The sequence below is a fragment of the Tamandua tetradactyla genome, chromosome 10 (genome assembly GCF_023851605.1).
Source record: "Tamandua tetradactyla isolate mTamTet1 chromosome 10, mTamTet1.pri, whole genome shotgun sequence".
NCBI classification, from domain to species: Eukaryota; Metazoa; Chordata; class Mammalia; order Pilosa; family Myrmecophagidae; genus Tamandua; species Tamandua tetradactyla.
This window is the reverse complement of record NC_135336.1, coordinates 91654060-91673318: the sequence shown is the minus strand read 5'-3', so window position 1 is coordinate 91673318 and position 19259 is coordinate 91654060. Positions and strand designations below refer to the sequence as shown.

Below are 19259 nucleotides of genomic sequence, written 5' to 3'. Positions count from 1 at the left end.
TTATTTAATTGTTTTTAACCATTTAATGTGATCATAAAAGATACCACCAATTTAATAAGAATGAAAACACTACAAACTGTCTTTTTCCAATTGTTTTTCCTCCTGAAGAATCACCTACATTTGATAAAGTATACCACATATTTATGATGTTAATGAAAGTTCAGGATTGTAGCTTACTCCTACTTTGTCAGAATTAATATAATTTCTAATTGAACAGACTAATCTCTATGGTCAAACCTGAGTTTGATTAGCATTTCATTTAAAAACATTCTCACTTATGCACATACATTGAAAAAAAGACTTTGAATACTAATTGAGTATATAAATCAATTATTTTTTAATGGCAGGAAATCCCATAAACATTTCATTGGTTCCATGTTACAGTGCTGTTGTTAATTGCTTTAACGAGCTTATCTGAAGGATGGTGCCAACCTCCACTTTTATTATAAATATTCACAAGTGTACAAAAGTGGAATGCATGCCACTTTAGCAGGTAGGTAAATCTTATTTTTAGCAGAAACTACAGCTTATCTTTGACCATTGAGTTATCAAGGGGTCCTCTTAAACCATAACATCTTTTTAAAAATAAACTTATTTTGCAAGAATCAAAATACTAAGTTGTTAAGTGGGAAAACCTATTTAAGATCAAACTGGTAAAGTTCAGTTTGATCTAAGACCAGCTATGAAAAATTTATACATTTTGATGGTCTTATTTGAAACTTTCCAAAGAGCACTGTGAAATAGTTAATAACTTAACGTATTACTATAAACCTGTCCCATTCAAGGTTTATACTAGATATCAGCCAAATTAGAATTTCAAATAGGCTCAAAATACAATGCCACACAGGATATTTGTTTATTCAGATTTCAATGAGAATTGAAGAAATTCAGACAAGTTTAATACCTGTGTGTGATTAAGTATACAGAGATCATTGAAACAAAGGCATTTTAATTGAACAAACTGAACACAAGTTTTATAAAATATACAAATCTTCCAACAAATCAGTTCTCACAAGTACTTAAAGCAATTAAAAAAAAGTCACACAAACTTTTAAGATTACAGTGTTTAATGTTTATCAAAGTAAATTTCTACAGCTAGTAAGATAACAGATGAGTTAGGCCTCAGACTGCATCCTAGGGAATGTTTATTGGGCAATCCCAATTACACCACAAGCCAGACGACTTCCGGCATTCCCCGTCTTTGTACTTTCTTCATTTCCACCTTTGCCCAAGTCATCCTCTTTCTCGTGAACCTTTAAAAATTGTTAAGAATATTATAATTTGAGCTATCAAGCAATTTCCACCACTTCCCAATAATACCCAAAAGATGATTAAGAATCATTTAATATTACTTTAGTAAAGAAAACACATTTTAAAAAACTATTAGGGAAATATACTAATATTTAAACTAGTAAAAAGTAGAAACTACTACTTAAAGCTTTTTCTTGATGGTGCAAATATAAGTCATCTTTAATTTAAAAACCAGGTAAATATTGGTATCTCTAAATGAAATACTAAACTTCAAAACATTACAGCCCTTCCCAGAGTCTGCCCATGCAAAAAAGAAATTACAGGCCACCATGTTGGTCTTAATAGTCCACCAGTAGCCATTATTTTATAGTAAATTACTTTCTCAAAAGAAAAAAAGACAGTGAAAAAACTTCAAAAGTTTATGCCTAATGGAGTTATAGGCCTACAAATAAGAGGTAATCCTAAAAATATCTTAAACTAAAAAACAGTATTTTAAATTCTGCACACAAACATTTATAAACATGATTTTTTTGCTTCATGACAGTTATAGTCCAAAGGATAAAACTACTGATTATCAACTGTCCTCAGGGATAAGCAAAAGGAACCTACACTACTTGCTTTGCATGAACCGGCTGTAGCTCTTAAGTATACCTTTGGGCAACCACTTCGCATATGTCAAAACAGGTGATGATAACCCACAGACTTGAATATTGATACTGAAGTCAGTTAAGACATAAAATGTTCTGTTTAACTGCAAGGAGGGCAGTACTAAAACTGGAAAAACACTACTATTCCCTCAATTCAGATCTAAGATCAAATATATCAAATATAACCTACATCATAGCAGAACAGTATTCTTTATACTGTTCCAGATAAACTGATTAATTTTCACTTTAATCACTCAAAAAGTGAAATGCTTTTTTCCTAATCTGAACTATAGGTATAATTTTTATGGATCATTAGAAATCAGGATTAATAATTTGAAGCTCTGAAAGACATGCCTGTACATTAGTAGAAATTCTATGTGTATCCTTATTATATGAAAACTCACCACCAATGTGCGGCCAATGATGGAATAATCTCCAAACAGCGTAATCTTAGAATCTTCAAAAGCCACCTTGGCCACACCATTTTTACCAGCGGTCACATTGCCCAGATCTCCAACATGCCTAATGTTGAAAAAGCATCAGACAGTAAAAACTGATTTCCATTCACCTTAACACGAGGACAGTACATGAGCTAAATTTAAATTTGACTGAATCAGATGCAGAAGAGTAGCCTACTTTTCCAGATAGAAAAATTTTGGAAACATGCACATTAGAAAACAGAACTTAGAAGTTCTAAACCCATAACTCTTCATAAAAAGTAATCACAAAGGATCACAAAGTAATCCTTTGGGAAGAGTCATGGTTGAGGAGGAGGGTCTAATTTTACACTAGACTAACAAAGATTATGCATTATGCCTATTTGTTATTGGCAAGGCTAAGAAACCTATATCCCCAAACCTCTAATATAAAAAGAAATTAATCCTTGTCCTTAAATTTCCTGGCAGGCTCTCAAAAAAGACACACATTCAATGGAGCCTCACCTAGTTTCCCATGTCAAATTTTTATCTACAGAAAATTTCCATGTATCACAATGGTAATAATATCAGTTAATTTTGCTAGTGATTGACAGTAATGTTATTCATGACATTATCTGTATCATTTCCCTTTGGCACTTGTGTTAGTTCTATATTCAATAAACGCTACCAAGACAGATCAAGTGTTCCCATTTGTCAACTCCATTCCAGCACCTGGCTAGGGTGGTGGTATGTGTGTGTGTGTGTGGGGGGGGATAGTAGGAGGGGTGCAGTGGGGAAAGGGGGGCAAGGAATTCCAGTGGGGTGGGGATGGGGGCAAGGAATTCCAGTGGGGTGGGGATGGCGGCAAGGAATTCAAGTGCAGAGATGGAGGAGACCATTCAATTATCTTGCAGGCAATTTGGAAGTAGTACATCCATACTGACCCCAAATCACCATCACCATTATTTTAATAAGATAAATATTTTGTCACTCACCTCTCTTCATCCTGTGGCCCACCATGTTTTTTGGATTCAGGATTAAAATGAGGACCTGCACTGGTACAGCCTATTTACAAAAAAAAAAAGGCTGCTAAATTATGAATCAAAATTCCAAAATAGGCTTTAAAAAGAAACTGGCCATTGCTAAAACCTCAAATGGAGAAAACACTGACCTGCATATATATATCATGACTATAAGCTAATAAAAACACCTTAGTGTTAACAGTGAGCAAGGACTAGAGACAAGTTCTAACTTCTGTACAACACTGGTAAAGTTAATGCCGCCCTTCTTTGGGCTCTGGTTTCTTCACTATACAATAAAGGGGTCAGATTTGATCTTCATAGGTTCTTCTATTGTTAAAATCCCATGAAAATGATCCAAGGTTATAAGAAGGTAGCATATCTTAACTACAAAATCATACCTCCCCAGCAATACACTACCACTTTCTATTTGAGGTCTTTATGTGGTGCATGCAGAATCTAACATGGCAACTAAGTTCAAGAGCCAAGGGTGCTGCCTCACATAACTCAGGGGGAAGCATTCAGACCATATTCAGTAGAGGGTACTCCTGTGCACCTGTGAGTACCATCCACATAAAACAGAATGACACACAGCAAGAGGTTCTTTCATGGCACAGAAGTCTTCACTCAGCAGCCAATGAAAAATTTCCATTGTTTATAGTTTCCTACCCAGCCAGCCTCGTGGGAGTCCCCACAGGGAGATGGACAAGCAAATAAGAGGGAGCAGCACAGTAGGTCAAAACTACACAGCCACCACCTTCCAAACCAGAGGCAGTAAAACCAAGAAGCAACTTGGGGAATTTTGGTTAACTGTTGAAATCAATCAAATCTACTGGGAATCAAATTTTGAAACATCAAATAACAAGTTCTAAAATACCCCTAAAGCATGGGAGAAAGAGCAAAGGTGATGGAGGAGTTAGAAGGTAGGGTTTAACAAATGAGTATGAATGCTGAATCATTATATTGATATTTCTTTTAGTTTCCAGTACCTTCCTTACAGCAGCTAGAAGCAAAAACTTAAAATTGTGGCATTGTAACCCATACCAAACTCCGAAATTTGTTCTACAGTAACTTTTGTGATATACTTTGAAATTTATTGCTTTTTGTATATATGTTATTTTTCACAAAAAAGGTAAAAAAAAAAAAAAAAAAACAAGGCGTATAACAGAGAAGACAGGATTTAACAAATGAGTATGACTGCTGAATCATTAAAGTGATATTTCTATTGGTCTCCAGTGTCTTGGAGCAGCTAGAAGAAAAAATGGAAAATCATGGAACTGTAACCAAACTTTAAAATTTGTTCTATAACTACTTGTTAACATGTACTTGGAAAAAAAATTAAGTAAAATGGACCATATTCTACAATAACATAAAAAAACAAGTTCTAAGGTACATGGGTGATTCAGTGGTAGAATGCTTGCCTGCCAAGCAGAAGATCCAGGTTCAATTCCTGGTCCATGCCAGGTTCAATTCCTGGCCCATGCATACTCACCCCCACCCCAACCCCAAATACCAACAAGCTCTAGCAAAACAAATCAAGTTCCCATAAAAATAAAAATAAAATTTAAAAATCTGTAAACATTATGTTCAGATTATTACTCAAATACAGCAAAAAAATCACTAAATGCAGTTCCACCCCTAAACCTCGTTAACTTGCTTCTGATACCAAATTGAGAAAACAAAACTCATTCCAAAGCAGCAATAACTTCCAGTCTATTTTCAGTGGGCATCACCCTTTTGTCCCCACTAACGAGCTTGTGCTGGGACACAGGGCATAGAAAGCTACGTGAATAAATGCACACTCAGCTGAACCCCCAGCTCACAAACACCTTTTATCACTGCAGAGGATTAAGAAAGTAGCTTAAGGGCGGGCAATGGTGGCGCAGTGGCAGAGTTCTCGCCTGCCATGCCAGAGACCCAGGTTCAATTCCTGGTACCTGCCTATGCAAAAAAAAAAAAAAAAAAAGAAAGAAAGTAGATTAATTGTTCATTATTTTCTAAAAAACATACCTGAGAACTCTTACATAATCACGATTAAACGCATCAATTACTTCCCCTTTCTTTCCACACTTAGGCATCAAAGTAGTTTTGCAGCTACTTTCCTTAATGTTGAGCTTAATAGTCACTTTAATTTGAACTTTTTAAAAAAGAAAACATTCAGGGTTTTAATGCTTAGGGGTTACCCTCCTAACCCTGTTATCACACCAAGTTAAACACAGTATGGGTCACCAAAGCAGCACACCCCTTACCTTGTGTATTATCCCCAAACTGATGGACATGGAATCCATGGAGGCCTTCAGTCAATCCCATGATGGTTCCGGACACAATGACTGGCCCGGTTCCCTACATTCAAAGAAAAGCACACTTAGTTTCAGAGAACACGTGCTTCTGACAAAGACAACATTTGACTTCTCTTCATTATTCTCTGTAAAGTGAAGAGAGCATGGACTTGGAAGCCAAAAAACCTATGTCCAACCTCCAGACCCAGCACTTCCTAAGTGTGAGCCACAGGCAAGCTTCTAGCTGCTCCAGCCCTGGGGGACCGAAGGAAAGGGAGACTGATGGCCTTGTTCGTAAACTCCCTGACTCACTGGGGCGAAGCGTCATGGTGAAATCAAACAGCAGATTAAAAGGACCTAGAGAATGCTAAGCACAGGGAGCACTTAAATGTTAGATGTATATACTTTGAAGGGTTTGACTCTCTTACAGTAGACACATAATACGAATTTAGACTTATTTTGTAAATGCGTGTGGATAGGTCATTTTGAACATGGTGCATGCACGTGTACACATCAAACATTTTAACCCAAACATCAGCACATCATACACTTTTCAGCACCCTGTTCTTTCTCCATCAGACACTGTTCTGCATCACAAACATAAAGATTTGCCTTAAGAAAAAAGAAAAAAATGTCACCCAGACAATGGGCAACTGGCTGCCTTAGGAGCCCTGTACCACTCTCCACTTACTGTACATTCTAGATTTTTTATTAGTAGCCAGAATATATCCTATCCTACTGCCTGGGAGGAATGAGTACAACCATTCCTCTCAGTTTAACCATATGAGTTTAATCCTATGTACTGGTTCGGGCACTGAAAACGAGATAACTGTTCCAATCTAACTACTGAGTCTCAAAAGAAAGGACAATAAAAACACTCAAGCAGTCGTAAAAACAAAGAACTCACGCCATGCAGGCAAAGGCATCACAGCATGGCTACATTCAGGTACCAGGGAAGTTACTCTGGCAGCCACAAGGAGACCTTAATAATAATAAAACACAGCATCCACAAAATACAGTAATACACATGTTGATGTCTTTGTTTTTAGCTTGGTTTGTTTTTAAATGGCCAGGGCCAGCAATTACAAAGGTGTCACTGGTCCTAAAATTTGGCTTTCCACTGGATAAATTCCACAGCTCCAAGTAAGTATGTTGGCAACTGCTACCTTTTTTCTTTTCTTTGCAGAATACAGTCTATAATTCTTCTGAAGTACAACCTTTAAGTTTAGAAAAATGCAAATATGAATTTCGTCCCCCGAAAGGCGATGTGTTCTCAAGAGCCCTCAAAGACTGTATTTTGAAGGGCAAGGTCTTTCAAACCTCCTTTAAAGGGCACTACATACAGCATACATAAGCTGTTTTCTTCAACACTAAGCTGTACCAGCACCATCTAGAATGAGAAAAACAGACCAGGGAAGCAAAAAGGGATGCAAAAAACTGCTTAGGAGTATTACCCTGGGCAAATGAAGACTCAGTGTGGGCAGATGTCCAATTTTTTCAAGAAAAGCTAGGAATCTGAGCTCTCGGATGAAAATTTCTCATTTTTAAAAGCTGGGAACTAATCCAAAACTTCAAAAACCGAAAAGGCCAAACCAAATACAGTTTATAGCCAATCTATTACCTCTGCGTTATCTACAGATAGCAGTACAGTTGTACTGCTCAACTCTCCAATGACCTTTACCAAGTACAAAGGGCACCACCAAAATGCAGTATGGCACTTAAAAAAAAACCTGCAAGACACTCAGGAAAAGGCTTTCCAGGGTTCACATATATGGATTCAGGGCCAGCCTTCCGTGCCTCTAGGTAAGAGTCATTTCCCAAAGGCCAGAGGAGTCCCTCAGAGGCTTCTGATTCTTTATTGTTAGTGAGTTATGTGAAGAGGAACAAAAAGGAGTAAAACAAAGTTGGACAGATGAAAATACAGTAAAATGCAGTCAAACGTTCACTAGCCTTTTCCAGAAAATTAGGAACCACTTAAAGGGGGGGAAAACATTGCAATTGATGTAAATTCTTTCTCGCACCAAATCACAGATTGGGCACCTACCTAGATTACCACTCCTGCCCAATCACATCTGTAACTCACTTTAAATCACTTTTAAGACTAAATCTCACTGACATATTAAAAATACTCCAATGATTATTAAGCTTGCAAGACAGGTGTTTTCCACTAGTAGTGATATTACTTCTTACTATTTACAAGACTTGCTCAGAAAAATGGTCTTTTATGATCTCAGCCAGCTGCCTACCGATAGAGCAGTTCTGAAGTCATTTTACAGAGGATTTGGTTAAAGATCTCCAAAACCTGAGTTTTAAGTGAAAACTCAACGCAATTGAAATGCCCAAGGTCTCCCTAATTTCCAAATCTCAAAATCCCACCCACTACCCTCTACCTGGCTGCACATTAGAATCGACTTGACAACTTTTTTTAAAAAGCGGTGCTCAGGCCTCACTCAGAGAGATTCTTACATAACCCTCCAGGCGTGGGCCCCAGTGTCTGTAGTTCTTTTTCAAAAGCGCCCCCAAATGAATCTACAGTGCACCTAGGGTTGAGAATCACTGCTTTGGGGAAGGAAAAAAATAAGTTAACTGAGTCAAATTTGGAGGCGTAAATCGCTCTTCTGCATTGCCTGACCATGAGCCAGCCTAAGGGTCAGTAAACTACTCTTTGGAGGGCCACAAACGGTCTCTGCCGTATATTCTTACTTTTCATAGTCCTTTCAAGATATACGAGCCGTCCTTTGGCTCGAGGGCTGTACAAAAACGCGCCGCGGCATCGCATATGCCCGTAGTCTGCGCAGCCCTGACCTAGGGTCATGAAGTTGAAAGCGCAGCCCGAAAGCATAACTGGAGGGGGAAAGCACCTACGCCGGCCCGGCCACCTCCGGATCCCACCGGTCTGCCCGGGCCAGGCCCGCGCGGCCTGGGGGAAGCTCTCGCCTCGGGGCCCCGGGCCTCGGGCCTCGGACTGCGCCACCCGGAGCGCGCGGGATACTCAAGACCAGGCAAGTGCCCACCCGAGGAAAGGCCTCAGCCCCTTCAAAGCGGTCCAGCCTTCCGCCCAGCCTGTATAACCACCCAGAGGCGTGGGCGTCCTCCCTCCCGGGCCCGCGGCGGGGCAGGCCGGGGATCCCACCCCCACCCCACCCTCAGGCCCAGCCCAGCTCCGCGGCCGCGCCGGTCACGCACCGCCGCCGCCCAGGCCCGCCCGGTGACTCAGCACTTGGCGGCCGCGCGCGGGTGTTAGCGGGGAGCGCTCGCGGCCGGGGGCCGAGACCGGAGCGCGGCGGGGGCGTGGCGAGAGCGGCCCGCACCCCCGTGCCGGACGCCCGCTCGCGGCCCAGGTGCGCGGACTGGCCTCGCCGCGCGGGCCCCGGCGCCTGCCCTTGCCTCCTGCTTGAACTCGATGGTGCCCTGCACGGGGCCGTCGCCCTTCAGCACGCACACGGCCTTGGTCACCATGACTCCCGGCAAGGCCCGACACTCAGCAGGAAGAGAAGCTGCGGAAAACGCCGGCGCAAAGCGAGAGGGACGCGTGGCGGCCCTTTTATAGGCCGAATCCTCGGGCCACGCCCACACTGGCCCGGAACCAATCGCCGCCCGCCCCCGGCGGGACCTCGGGTTGTAACTGGTCGGAATGGGCGGGGGGGGCGGGGCCGAGGGACCGAGGGGCCGCTGGCTCCCTCCACGGTGCTGCGGTGCAACGTCCAGAAATCTGAAACCGTGGAAAAAAACAGCGTTTTCTTCCAAACGGTGTAATCCGTGGATTGCAGTACGTGAAACTGAGAAAATGAGGTCTGTTTTCTGGACGTCTGGAAGATTTGAAGCCACTTTGTCTAGGCGTGCCCTTAGGTACAACTGACTTTTGACGTAACACTGCCTCATTTGTTATTTAGAATTTGGGACGCATCAAGTTCTGTGTTTTTTGTGATTTTCATTTTCTGCTTGGTTTTTTGATTGGTGATGAACTCGGCGCGTCTCAATCCCTGGCCTTTCCTTCCTGTAGTTTTGTTAGTACACAGTGTTATTTAACTTGATAAGACAGAATTCTGCGTTGGTTTTTTTTTTCCTCTTTTTCTTGTCTGACAAGGCCACAACTGATCAATTTTTATGTACCTCTCCTGCTTCTCCGGCTCCACTGTCGCAATACCCAAGGAAAATGCACGAAGGGTTACATAACTGTGATACCTGTATTTAAAGAATGTTTCTTATCCTTAAATTAAAATATTTCAAAAGCATAATATGAAATAGTCAAAGCCAGTTTTTTGTGTCAAAATTAAAGTAGAAACATATTTACTTGTGTGCATAGAAATGTCTAGAAGGATAGATAAGAGACTGGGCACTTTTACTAAAGCTGTTCTTTTAGAAAATGTGTTACAATGAAAGTGTAGTTGTACATAACAATAGAGTTTGTTTTCTTAGAGTAAGGATTCTCCAAACATAGGCACACATTTTTGTTGGCTAAATACTTTGATAAACTAAGAAGTGAAGGAAAGAGTACCTACCCTATGATTCCCAGAGGACGTGTAGATTTGGGGGAAAAGCTAGAATTACCTGACTCAAAAGAGGAAATGAGGAAGGTGTCCTGAAAGGAAAGATCCAGAGACAAGGAGAACCCAGTAGGGGCCAACAAGGAAGAGACTTAAGAGAGAAAAGCTATGCCTTCTGGAGATTTCTGTTTGCTGTTTATGACTTAAATCCTCTCCCCATCTCTCTGTAATTTCTTCAGTACAACCTACATTTCCCCCTAATGATTGGTGGAGAGGATTTCATTTTGAGGATGCAAAATACTGAGTCATAATACAAACCCAATGTGAAACAAGAATAGAGGCTGCTCCAAAATAAGTAAATGGGTATTATCTACTTATCTTGGAGTCCTTTGGGCTCCCATGCATTCAGTATTGGGGATTCACTTTCCACATTTTTTTAATCATCTTCTAGAAAGTGCACACATTCTAATTTTGCTTTTCAGTGCCTACTGATATTCTGCAGACAATTGGCATATGCTACACTGTTGCATAAACCTGCAAATCCTGGCCAAAGGGCCTTTACTCAGGGCCAAAGTTTCTTTGTGTTCCAGGAAACTAACTGTGCTGGTTTTAAACTGCTGTGTACTCCAGAAAAGCAGTTTTTTAAAATCTTGATTCAATATTGTTGAGTGGGATCTTTTTGATTAAGTTGTTTCCATGGAGATGCGACTCACGCAATTGTGGGTGGGACTTTTTGATTAGGTGGTTTCCATGGAGATGTCTCTACTCATTCAAGATGTGTCACTTACTGGAGTCTTTTAAGAAGGAAACACTTTGGAAGAAGCTTCAGAATTGACATAGAGATGTTCGGAGATGCAGAAAGAAAATGACACCAGGGAAGCTGTTTGAGACCAGAAGCCAAAGGACCAGCAGATGCCAGCCACATGCCTCCCCAGATCAGCCTTCCTTGAGTCAAGGTATTTTTCTCTGGATACTTTAGTTTGGGCATTTTTAGTGCCTTAGAATTGTAAACTTGTAACTTAATAAATTCCCTTTTTAAAAACCAACCCAGGAAAAATATGAGAGGATTGTATGGTGGCCCATGACAGACTCTGGGATCTGTCCTGTAACTACTTGTTGAAGAGTGCTTTGAAAACTATTGCTTTTTTATTTCTTTGCTTTGTATATATTATACAATTTAAAAAGTTAAAAAAGCAAACAAACAAACCAATCCAGGGTGCATGTGTGGTTCAGTAGTAGAATGCTCATCTTCCATGCAGGAGACCTGGGTTCGATTCCTGGACCATTTACCACCACCACCACCTCCCCCCAAAATAAAACCAACCCATTTCTGATATATTGCATTTCTGGCAGGATTAGCAACTAAAACTCTTGTCAAGCAGGTTGCAGTTCATTGCAAGAGCTTGCCAAGGAAGCAGCCATGCCTCCAAAGAGCTACCCTGGGATAGAATTGTTCCTCCTTTGAGATTCAGATGAAGCCTGCACAGCCCCTTGTTGGGGGTCCGGCAGGATTAGAGAATATCTGAGGTTTGTTCCTAGTACCGCCTTTTCACCTGGGCAAGGGACTCCCCAGCCCTGGGCCCTGTGCTCAGAGGGCCCTGCTCTGGCCGTTCTCAGGCCACATGCCCTGTGGGGAGAAGAGTCTATGGATCCAAGAAGGTACTCCACCCAGAGCCCTGCACCCCCTTTTTTTAGAACAAGATTAAGCAAAATTTAAATCAGGTATCTGTGTCTTCCTAATGAGAGGTTTCACATTTGAGGCTGGATAATTCTCTGTTATGGGGGCGGGGGGCTATCCTATGCATTATAGGAGAGTTAGCAGCATATCTGGCCTCTACCTACAAGATGCCAGTAGCACCGCTCCCTCCAGTGTGACAACCAAAAACATCTCTAAACATTGCCAGGTGTCCCTGGGAGGCAAAATGGCCCCCAATTGAGAACCACTGCAGCCCCTGAATTTCCCTGCCTAGACAGCCCTGTGCGGGTTTCCAAGGCCTGGACAGGCAGACAAAGGACTGTGCACTTAGCGTGTATAAACCTAAGCTGTATAAACTACCAGCCCCTCTCAGTGCAGAATGGAGTCAGCAGTGGGAAAGAAGAAGTAAAGGCCAGGGTCAGGGCCCAGTGCCTACTTGATGACCACTTTTCTTGGACAGAACTCAAAGTCTTCCAAAATTCCACATTTGAACCTGTCTTCCAGGTCTTCATGAATGTTTATTTGTCAGAGTGAGAGACTAGAACACCTTACATTTAACTATGTTATCTTGTTCTATAGCATTTAAATGTTTAGCCTACTTTATGAGAGCCTCAATTTTTATTCTTGCCCCACCCTGCAAGTGTTAGGGCAGGTCTGTTCATTCCAACTATAAGAGTCCATGATGCTATGGTTTGGAGGTGCACTTGTCCCAAAATCTTGACTCGGAGTCCATGTGTTCCAGATTGGGGTATACCCTGATGACTCAGACATGCAATCTTGAAAATTCCCTCTTGTGCCTGTCTGGTCCCTTTGAGAGTCATAATATCCAAGAAGTTGAGAGAACCCTACAGTAGCTTAAGTGGCTTGAGCACTGGAAGTTGATTTGAATCTGATGGTCAAAGGATGACAATCCAGAGAGACGTTCTGATTTTGCAGGGATGATGAGGTATGGTGGCTCGGATCAGATGGTGGCATGTGCTGATGACTAAGCAGTTTACAATAGGTCATATTGACATTCCTGAGAATGAAAAACTCGTGTTCAGGGACTCCTGGGGCTAAGGAGTGAGTTAGAAGGTGGACAGCAAGTTCGGTCTTGCATTTCCATTCTTTTCTCTCTTCTTCCTCTTACTTTCTTATCCCTCGTTCTTCTCTCTTCCCTTTATCTCACCTTCCTCTTTCCTAAATCATCTTTTTCTTCTGGGGCCCAAGGCGATTTCCTTTTTATGTGGTCATCATTCTCTGTAAATATATAGTTATCTGTTAATCTTCATATCACACATCACAAAGGGATTGTCACCAAGGCCCTTGCTTCAAAGTTCTCCAAAATATTGTATTTTTCATATGAATGGTAGGAAAATGGCAGAACTAAGCGAAATACAAAAGAAGTGACGTACAAGGAAAGAGATTTACTCTTTATATTAAGAAATAAACACTAGTAACTAGGAAACAAATTGAAAACATTGTAAAAGTGGCATTAGCTCCTTCTACATGTCTGAATAATCTAAGTAAATGACAAAGCTGTCATTACCAAATTGTGAACTTTTTGAAAGAAGGAGAGGGAAACTTTGAGAAGTTGGAGAGTAAAAAGTAGCCCATCAGTGGGCAAGGGTGACTAGCCTGGGATTAGAGGCTTGTAAACTGTAGTTGAGAATTAGTTGTATACTTAATAATCCTGGCTATATATGGTATACTGTCTGTTCAGCAGTACTTATACTCTTCATTCTGTAATAAAACGAACAACTATCCAGTAACTGGAGCCTAACCAGCCCCAGCTCTGGGCACCTCTGGCCACTGTCTCATCTCAAATAATTCTCTCTGAATATTAGTTATAGATCAGAGGCAGCTGGGCAGGTTGCAGTGGCATTCCTGCCAATCCTAAAGAACACCCAGGGTGTTATAGAAGATTCTACAAAAGTTCCATGCACTAGAGTAACTCTCCAGAAACCTACATGGAAAAGTCAGAATGGGCATAGCCCAAATACCCCTAAAGAACAGAATAGAAAGATCAAAGGTGATGATGGAGTTATACAGAGAAGGTAGGGTTTAACAAATGAGTGTGAGTGCTGAATCATTATATTGATATTTCTTTTAATCCCCAGTGTCTGGGAGCAGCTAGTAGTAAAAACCTAAAAATTTACAATTGTAACCCATATCAAACTCTGAAATCTGTTCTACAAGTAATTGTTGCGATATGCTTTGAAATTTATTGCTTTTGGTGTACATGTTATTTTTCACAAAAAAGACGTCGATAGTGATGATTTTTTAAAAAAAGAGTACAATATGAAGATTAAAAAAACCGCTGTGCTTGGGTTTTATATAATTTTTTATTAAAATGTTAAAGCTATGTATCTGTATATAAGCTTTCATTTTGAAATAAATTCAAACATCTGGGACAGTTGCAAAAATAATGTGAAACCCTTACCAAGAACTCCAACATACACCCTACCCAGATACCCAGATCCACCAACTTGGAACATCTTGTCACATTTGTCACATTATTCTGTCTATTGATCTATCTACCTATCCTTCCATCCATCTCCGTATTTTCTAAACTTTACAGTTATACTGCAAATGCACATTAAATTGTTGTGAAATACATAAGAAATTAACACTGGTGTTCATTGGAAATGGACTGCTGACCTTAGCACTTTTCACTACATCAGAAAAGCAAACCTTTATTTTGTTCTACAAGAGTAACCAGGCTACCTTGTGTCTGATGCTCCTTTTATCTACCTTGTCAACAGACGAGTAGAACATATGGAATAAAAATAAATAATAGGGGGAAGATATGTTAAAATAAATTTAGTTTGAAATGCTAGTGATCAATGAAGGCAAGGGGTAAGGGGTATGATAGGTATAATCTTTTTTTTTTTTCTTTCCTGTGTTCGTTTCATTTCTTTTTCTATTGTCTTTTTGTTTCTTTTTCTAAATTAATGCAAATGTTCTAAGAAATGATGAATATGCAACTAGGTGATGATATTGTGCATTACTGATTATGTATGTTTTATTTTGTTTCCTATTTTTTTAATTAATAAATAAATTTAAAAAAAAAAAGAGTAACCAGGCTTCTGTTGAATGTGGTTAAAAGCCATTTCTAACTGATGGAGATGAGACACCACCAAAGGAGTTTGCACAGGGAGCAGCGCGATCATGGTCACATTTAAGAATGATCACTTGGCTATCTGAGTGGGTGGATTGTAAGGGTGTGGGGTGAAGCTGAAGGCAGAGAGGCCATTTGGGAGACGTGATAAGGACCTACATGCACCAAGTCAGTTACTGGGAAAATGGAGAGAGATAATGGGAATGGAACCTAGAGCCTTGGCGACTTCTGAGATGTGCAGGATGAGGGAGAGGCAAGACCAGGGTAGCTCCCAGGTTTCTGGCTTGGGTGGCTGGTGCTTCTATTTACTAGGGAAAGCAAGTTGAGGGATAAAGAGCTTAATTCAGGACGTAGGGCCAGAATAATCTAGAAGTGTCCAGCTAGACATGTCCACATGCATGCAAGCCAGAACCTCCTAAGTCTGGGCTGTATATCACACTTAACAAACAATGCTATTCAGGCTTGTAAATGAAATGTAGTTATTTATTCCCCTTAATGAATATAATTTTCTTCTTTTCACTCTACACTAGTTAGACATCAAGTCAGGGCTTAGATAGTTCAATGGTGTTATCTCAGGTTCCTCCAGTTTAAACAGTCTTCTTAAAGCAGTGATTCACAAACCTCAGTGTACATTACAACTAGCTGGGAGATTTGTTAGACAACAGGTTTTCGGTCACCAACCCCAGTTATATATATTTTTTTTTCAGCAGCTTTATTAAGATAGAATTTATGTTTCATAAAATCCATCCACTGAAGTGTACACTTCAGTGGCTTTTGGTAATAGTTGGCAAGCAGTGCTCCAGTGTAGTTTTAGAACATTTCTATCAGCCTAACAGTTTCCTTCTTTACTGGTTTGCACTTTAGCCCTTTTCCTAGCCCCAACCAACCACTGATCTGCTCTCTGTCTCTATAAATTTGGCTTTTGTGGACGCTCCATATAAATGAAATCATACAATATCACCAGAATAGTGGTAATTTATACTTCAAATTCTTTACTTCTTAGAAGTTGTTATTAGCTACGGATCTCTAGAGAAACAGAATCAACAGGAAATATCTGTAGGCATAAAATTTTAAAAAGTGTCTCACGTAAATGTGGGAGTGAAGAGCCCAAGGTCTGTAGGGCAGGCCACAAGATGGGAACTCCGATGCAGTCCCTCAGTGAATTCTTAGGAGTGGCTGGCCAGACAACCGTAGGAATGGAAGAGTCCATAATCTGTAAGGCAGACTGTGAAGCTGATGATTCCGATGAAGGCTCTGGACGAACTCCACAGGAGAGGCTTGCCAGCTGAAGTAGGAAGAGTGACTGTCTCTTTTGAATCCTTCTTAAAAGTGTTCCAGTGATTAGATTAATTAAATAGTGTCACCATTTCAGAGGACACTCCCCTTGGCTGGTTACAAATCCAGTCAGCTATGGATGCAGCCAACATGATTTAAGTCCATGAAATGTCCTCATAGCTACAGACAGGCAAGCACTTGCCCAACCAGACAAACAGGCACCACCATCTGGCCAAGTTGACACATGAACCTGAACATGACAGAAGTCAATTCTACTTCTTTTTGAGTCAGTTCTAATAATTTGTGGTCTTTCTATTTTTCCATTTTCATCTGAGTTGTCTAATTTGTTGGCATGAAGTTGGTAATTTTTATAGGGTTGGTGTGATCAGTCTTCTCTTTCATTCCTGATTTTGGTAATTTGTATATTCCTTTTTTTTCTTGGTCAGTCCATCAAAGATTTTGTCAAAAATTTTATTGACTTTTTCAAAGAACCAACTTTTGGCTTCACTCATTTTCTTCATTGTACTTCTGTTTTCTATTTCAGTGATTTCCAATCTAATCTTTCTTATGTCTTTCCTTCTGTTTGCTTTGGGCTTAGTTTGCTCTTCGTTTTTCTAGATTTTAGTTGAAGCTTTATTATTTCTCCTTTTCCAGTGTAGATGTTAAAACCATAAATTTCTCTCCAAGCCCAGCTTTAACCACATCTCATAACATAATGTATGCATTTTTATTTGAATTCAGTTCAAATATTTTCTAATTTCTCTGGTTATTTCTTTTTGATCTGTATGTTACTTAGAAGTGTAGTGCTTAATTTCCAAATGTTTGGGGATTTCCCAAATGACTTTCTGTTGTTGATTTCTAATTTAATCCCTTGGTGGCTGAAAAATATGCTTTGTGTGATTTCAATCCTTTTTAAATTATTGATACTTGTTTTATGACCCAGAATTTTATCTATTCTGAAGAACATCCTATGTGTACTTGAAATGAACGTTAAACTGTGTTCGGTGAAGTATTATCTATTAGGTTGTGTGGGTTGATAGTATTTTTAAGTCTTCTATATCCTTGTTGAGTCTCTGTCTAGATTTTTAATTAATTATTGAGAGCCAGGTATTGAAATCTCTAACTATTGTTGAAGTGTCTGCATTTCCTTTCAGTTCTGTCCGTTTTTGTTTCATGTTTCAAGGCACTTGTATTAGTTATGTGTAAATCTATGAAGCTCATACCTTTTGTTTTAGTTTCCTGGCTGCTGAATATCATGCAATGGGTTGGTTTAAACAATGAGAATTTATTGGCTCATGCTTTCGAGGCTAGTAGAAGTCCAAAATCAAGGTTCATCAAGATGATGTTTTCACCCAAAAAATGGTGGTATTCTGGGACTGACTGCCAGCAATCCTTAGTCTTTCACTTTTCGGTCACATTGCAACACACATGGCGGCCTCTCTTGACTTTTCAATTTCACTTATTTCCAGCTTCTGTTTACTTCCTCTAAGGCTTTCTCTCTCTCTATATATATATATATATATTAGGCCTTCAGTAATAGGATTAATACCCATCTTGACTCAGGTGGGCCAACACCTTAACTGAAGTAACTTCATCAAAATGTCTTATTTACAAGGGTCCACACCTACAGAAATGGATTAAGTTTGAGAACTAGTTTTTCTGGGGACATAGATCCAAGCCACTGAACTCTCCTAATGTAGGGACCATTTTGTTGTTATGTTTCTGTAATACTTATTGTCTTAAAGTCTATTTTAGCTAATATCAATATTGCCATTCCAACTCTCTTATGGTTACTGTTTGCAGGGTGTTTTAGTGTCCTCATTGCTGAAGCAAATGCCATGCAATGGGTTGGCTTAAACAATGCGAATTTATTGGCTCACCATTTTGAAGCTAGGAGAAGTCCAAATCAAGGCATCATCAAGGCAACATTTACTTCCCAGAGACTGGCATTCTGGGGTTGGCAGCCAGTGATTCTTTTACCACCATAATGGTGTATGTTTTTCCATCCTTTTACTTTCAACCTAAATGTGTCTTTGAATCCAAAGTGTGTATCTTGTGCATAGCACATAGTTGGATCTTCCTTTTTTTATCCAATCTGAATATCTCTGCTTTTTGATTGGGGGTGGTTAGAACATTCACATTTAATGCAATTAAGGATATAGTTGAATTTGTATTTCCATTTTGCTATTTGTTTTCTGTAGCTATCCTTTCTTTTTAGTTTCCCCATCCCTCCTTTACTGCTTTCTTTTGTGTTAAATAAATTTTTTTAGTACACTATTGTAATTCCTCTCTTGATTTTTTTCTTATTATATTTTTTTGTTTTTTTATTAACTTTTTTATTGTATGGTATAACATATATACAAAGCAAAGAAATAAAAAGTCAGTAGTTTTCAAAGCACTCTTCAACAAGTGGTTATAGGACAGATCCCAGAGTTTGTCAGGGGCTACCATACAATCCTCTCATATTTTTCCTTCTAGATACTCCAGAATATAGTAGGCTAGAGGGTTTTAATATTTTTTTATCATCACAATTGACTTCTTTTTCTTCTCTTTTTGTAAAAAATAACATATATACAAAAAAATCTATAAATTTCAAAGCACAGCACCACAATTAGTTGTAGAACATATTTCAGACTTCAACATAAGTTACAATTTCACAATTTTAGGTTTTTACTTCTAGCTGCTCTAAAATACTGGAGACAAAAAGAGATATCAGTTTAATGATTCAGCATTCATATTCATTTGTTAAGTCCTATCTTCTATGTATAATTTCACCATCACCTTTGATTTTTCCATACCTCTCTTTAGGGTTGTTTGGACTATGGCAATTCTAAATTTTTGATGTTGGAAGGGTCTGTCACTAATATGGGGCAGGGAGATAGAACTGTCTGATGTTCTGGAGAGAAACTGGGCTAGGTTTCAGGACTTATCTGGACCAGGGATCCATCTGGAGGTTGTAGGTTTCTGGAAGGTTACTCTAGTGCCTGAAACCCTTGTGGAATCTTATATATTGCCCTACCTTGCTGTTCTTTAGAATTGGTTGGAATGGTCCTGGTTGTGGGTTGGCAGGTTATGATAGGTAGCAAGGT

At 39.8% G+C, this 19259-nt stretch overlaps 1 protein-coding gene and 1 long non-coding RNA gene across 2 annotated transcripts in view; one reads left to right on the top strand and one right to left on the bottom strand.

Annotated features, from left to right (window-relative positions):
• Nucleotides 1–313: 313 nt before the first annotated feature.
• SOD1 (superoxide dismutase 1) lies at nt 314–9153 on the bottom strand. The gene is made up of 5 exons (XM_077118826.1): nt 9000–9153; nt 5583–5676; nt 3310–3379; nt 2303–2420; nt 314–1253 (listed from the first exon to the last, which is right to left on the bottom strand). The coding sequence occupies exons 1-5, from the start codon at nt 9069–9071 to the stop codon at nt 1146–1148; spliced, it is 462 nt and encodes a 153-aa protein (XP_076974941.1). The 5' UTR covers nt 9072–9153; the 3' UTR covers nt 314–1145.
• Nucleotides 9154–9225: 72 nt separating this feature from the next.
• Nucleotides 9226–19259, top strand: part of LOC143648593 (uncharacterized) — a 48196-nt gene continuing 38162 nt past the window's right edge. Inside the window, exons 1-2 of the long non-coding RNA XR_013158644.1 lie at nt 9226–9461; nt 10841–11055. This is a non-coding gene — a long non-coding RNA (uncharacterized LOC143648593). The remainder of the gene's footprint in view (nt 9462–10840; nt 11056–19259) is intronic.

Coding starts and splice junctions, on each gene's coding strand:
- SOD1 (XM_077118826.1), bottom strand. CDS start 9,071: ATGGTGACCAAGGCCGTGTGCGTGCTGAAGGGCGACGGCCCCGTGCAG. Junction 3,380..5,582: donor GTTTGGGGATAATACACAAG/GTAAGGGGTGTG, acceptor TTTTGTAAATAG/GCTGTACCAGTGCAGGTCCT. Junction 1,254..2,302: donor TCATTGGCCGCACATTGGTG/GTGAGTTTTCAT, acceptor CAATTTTTAAAG/GTTCACGAGAAAGAGGATGA.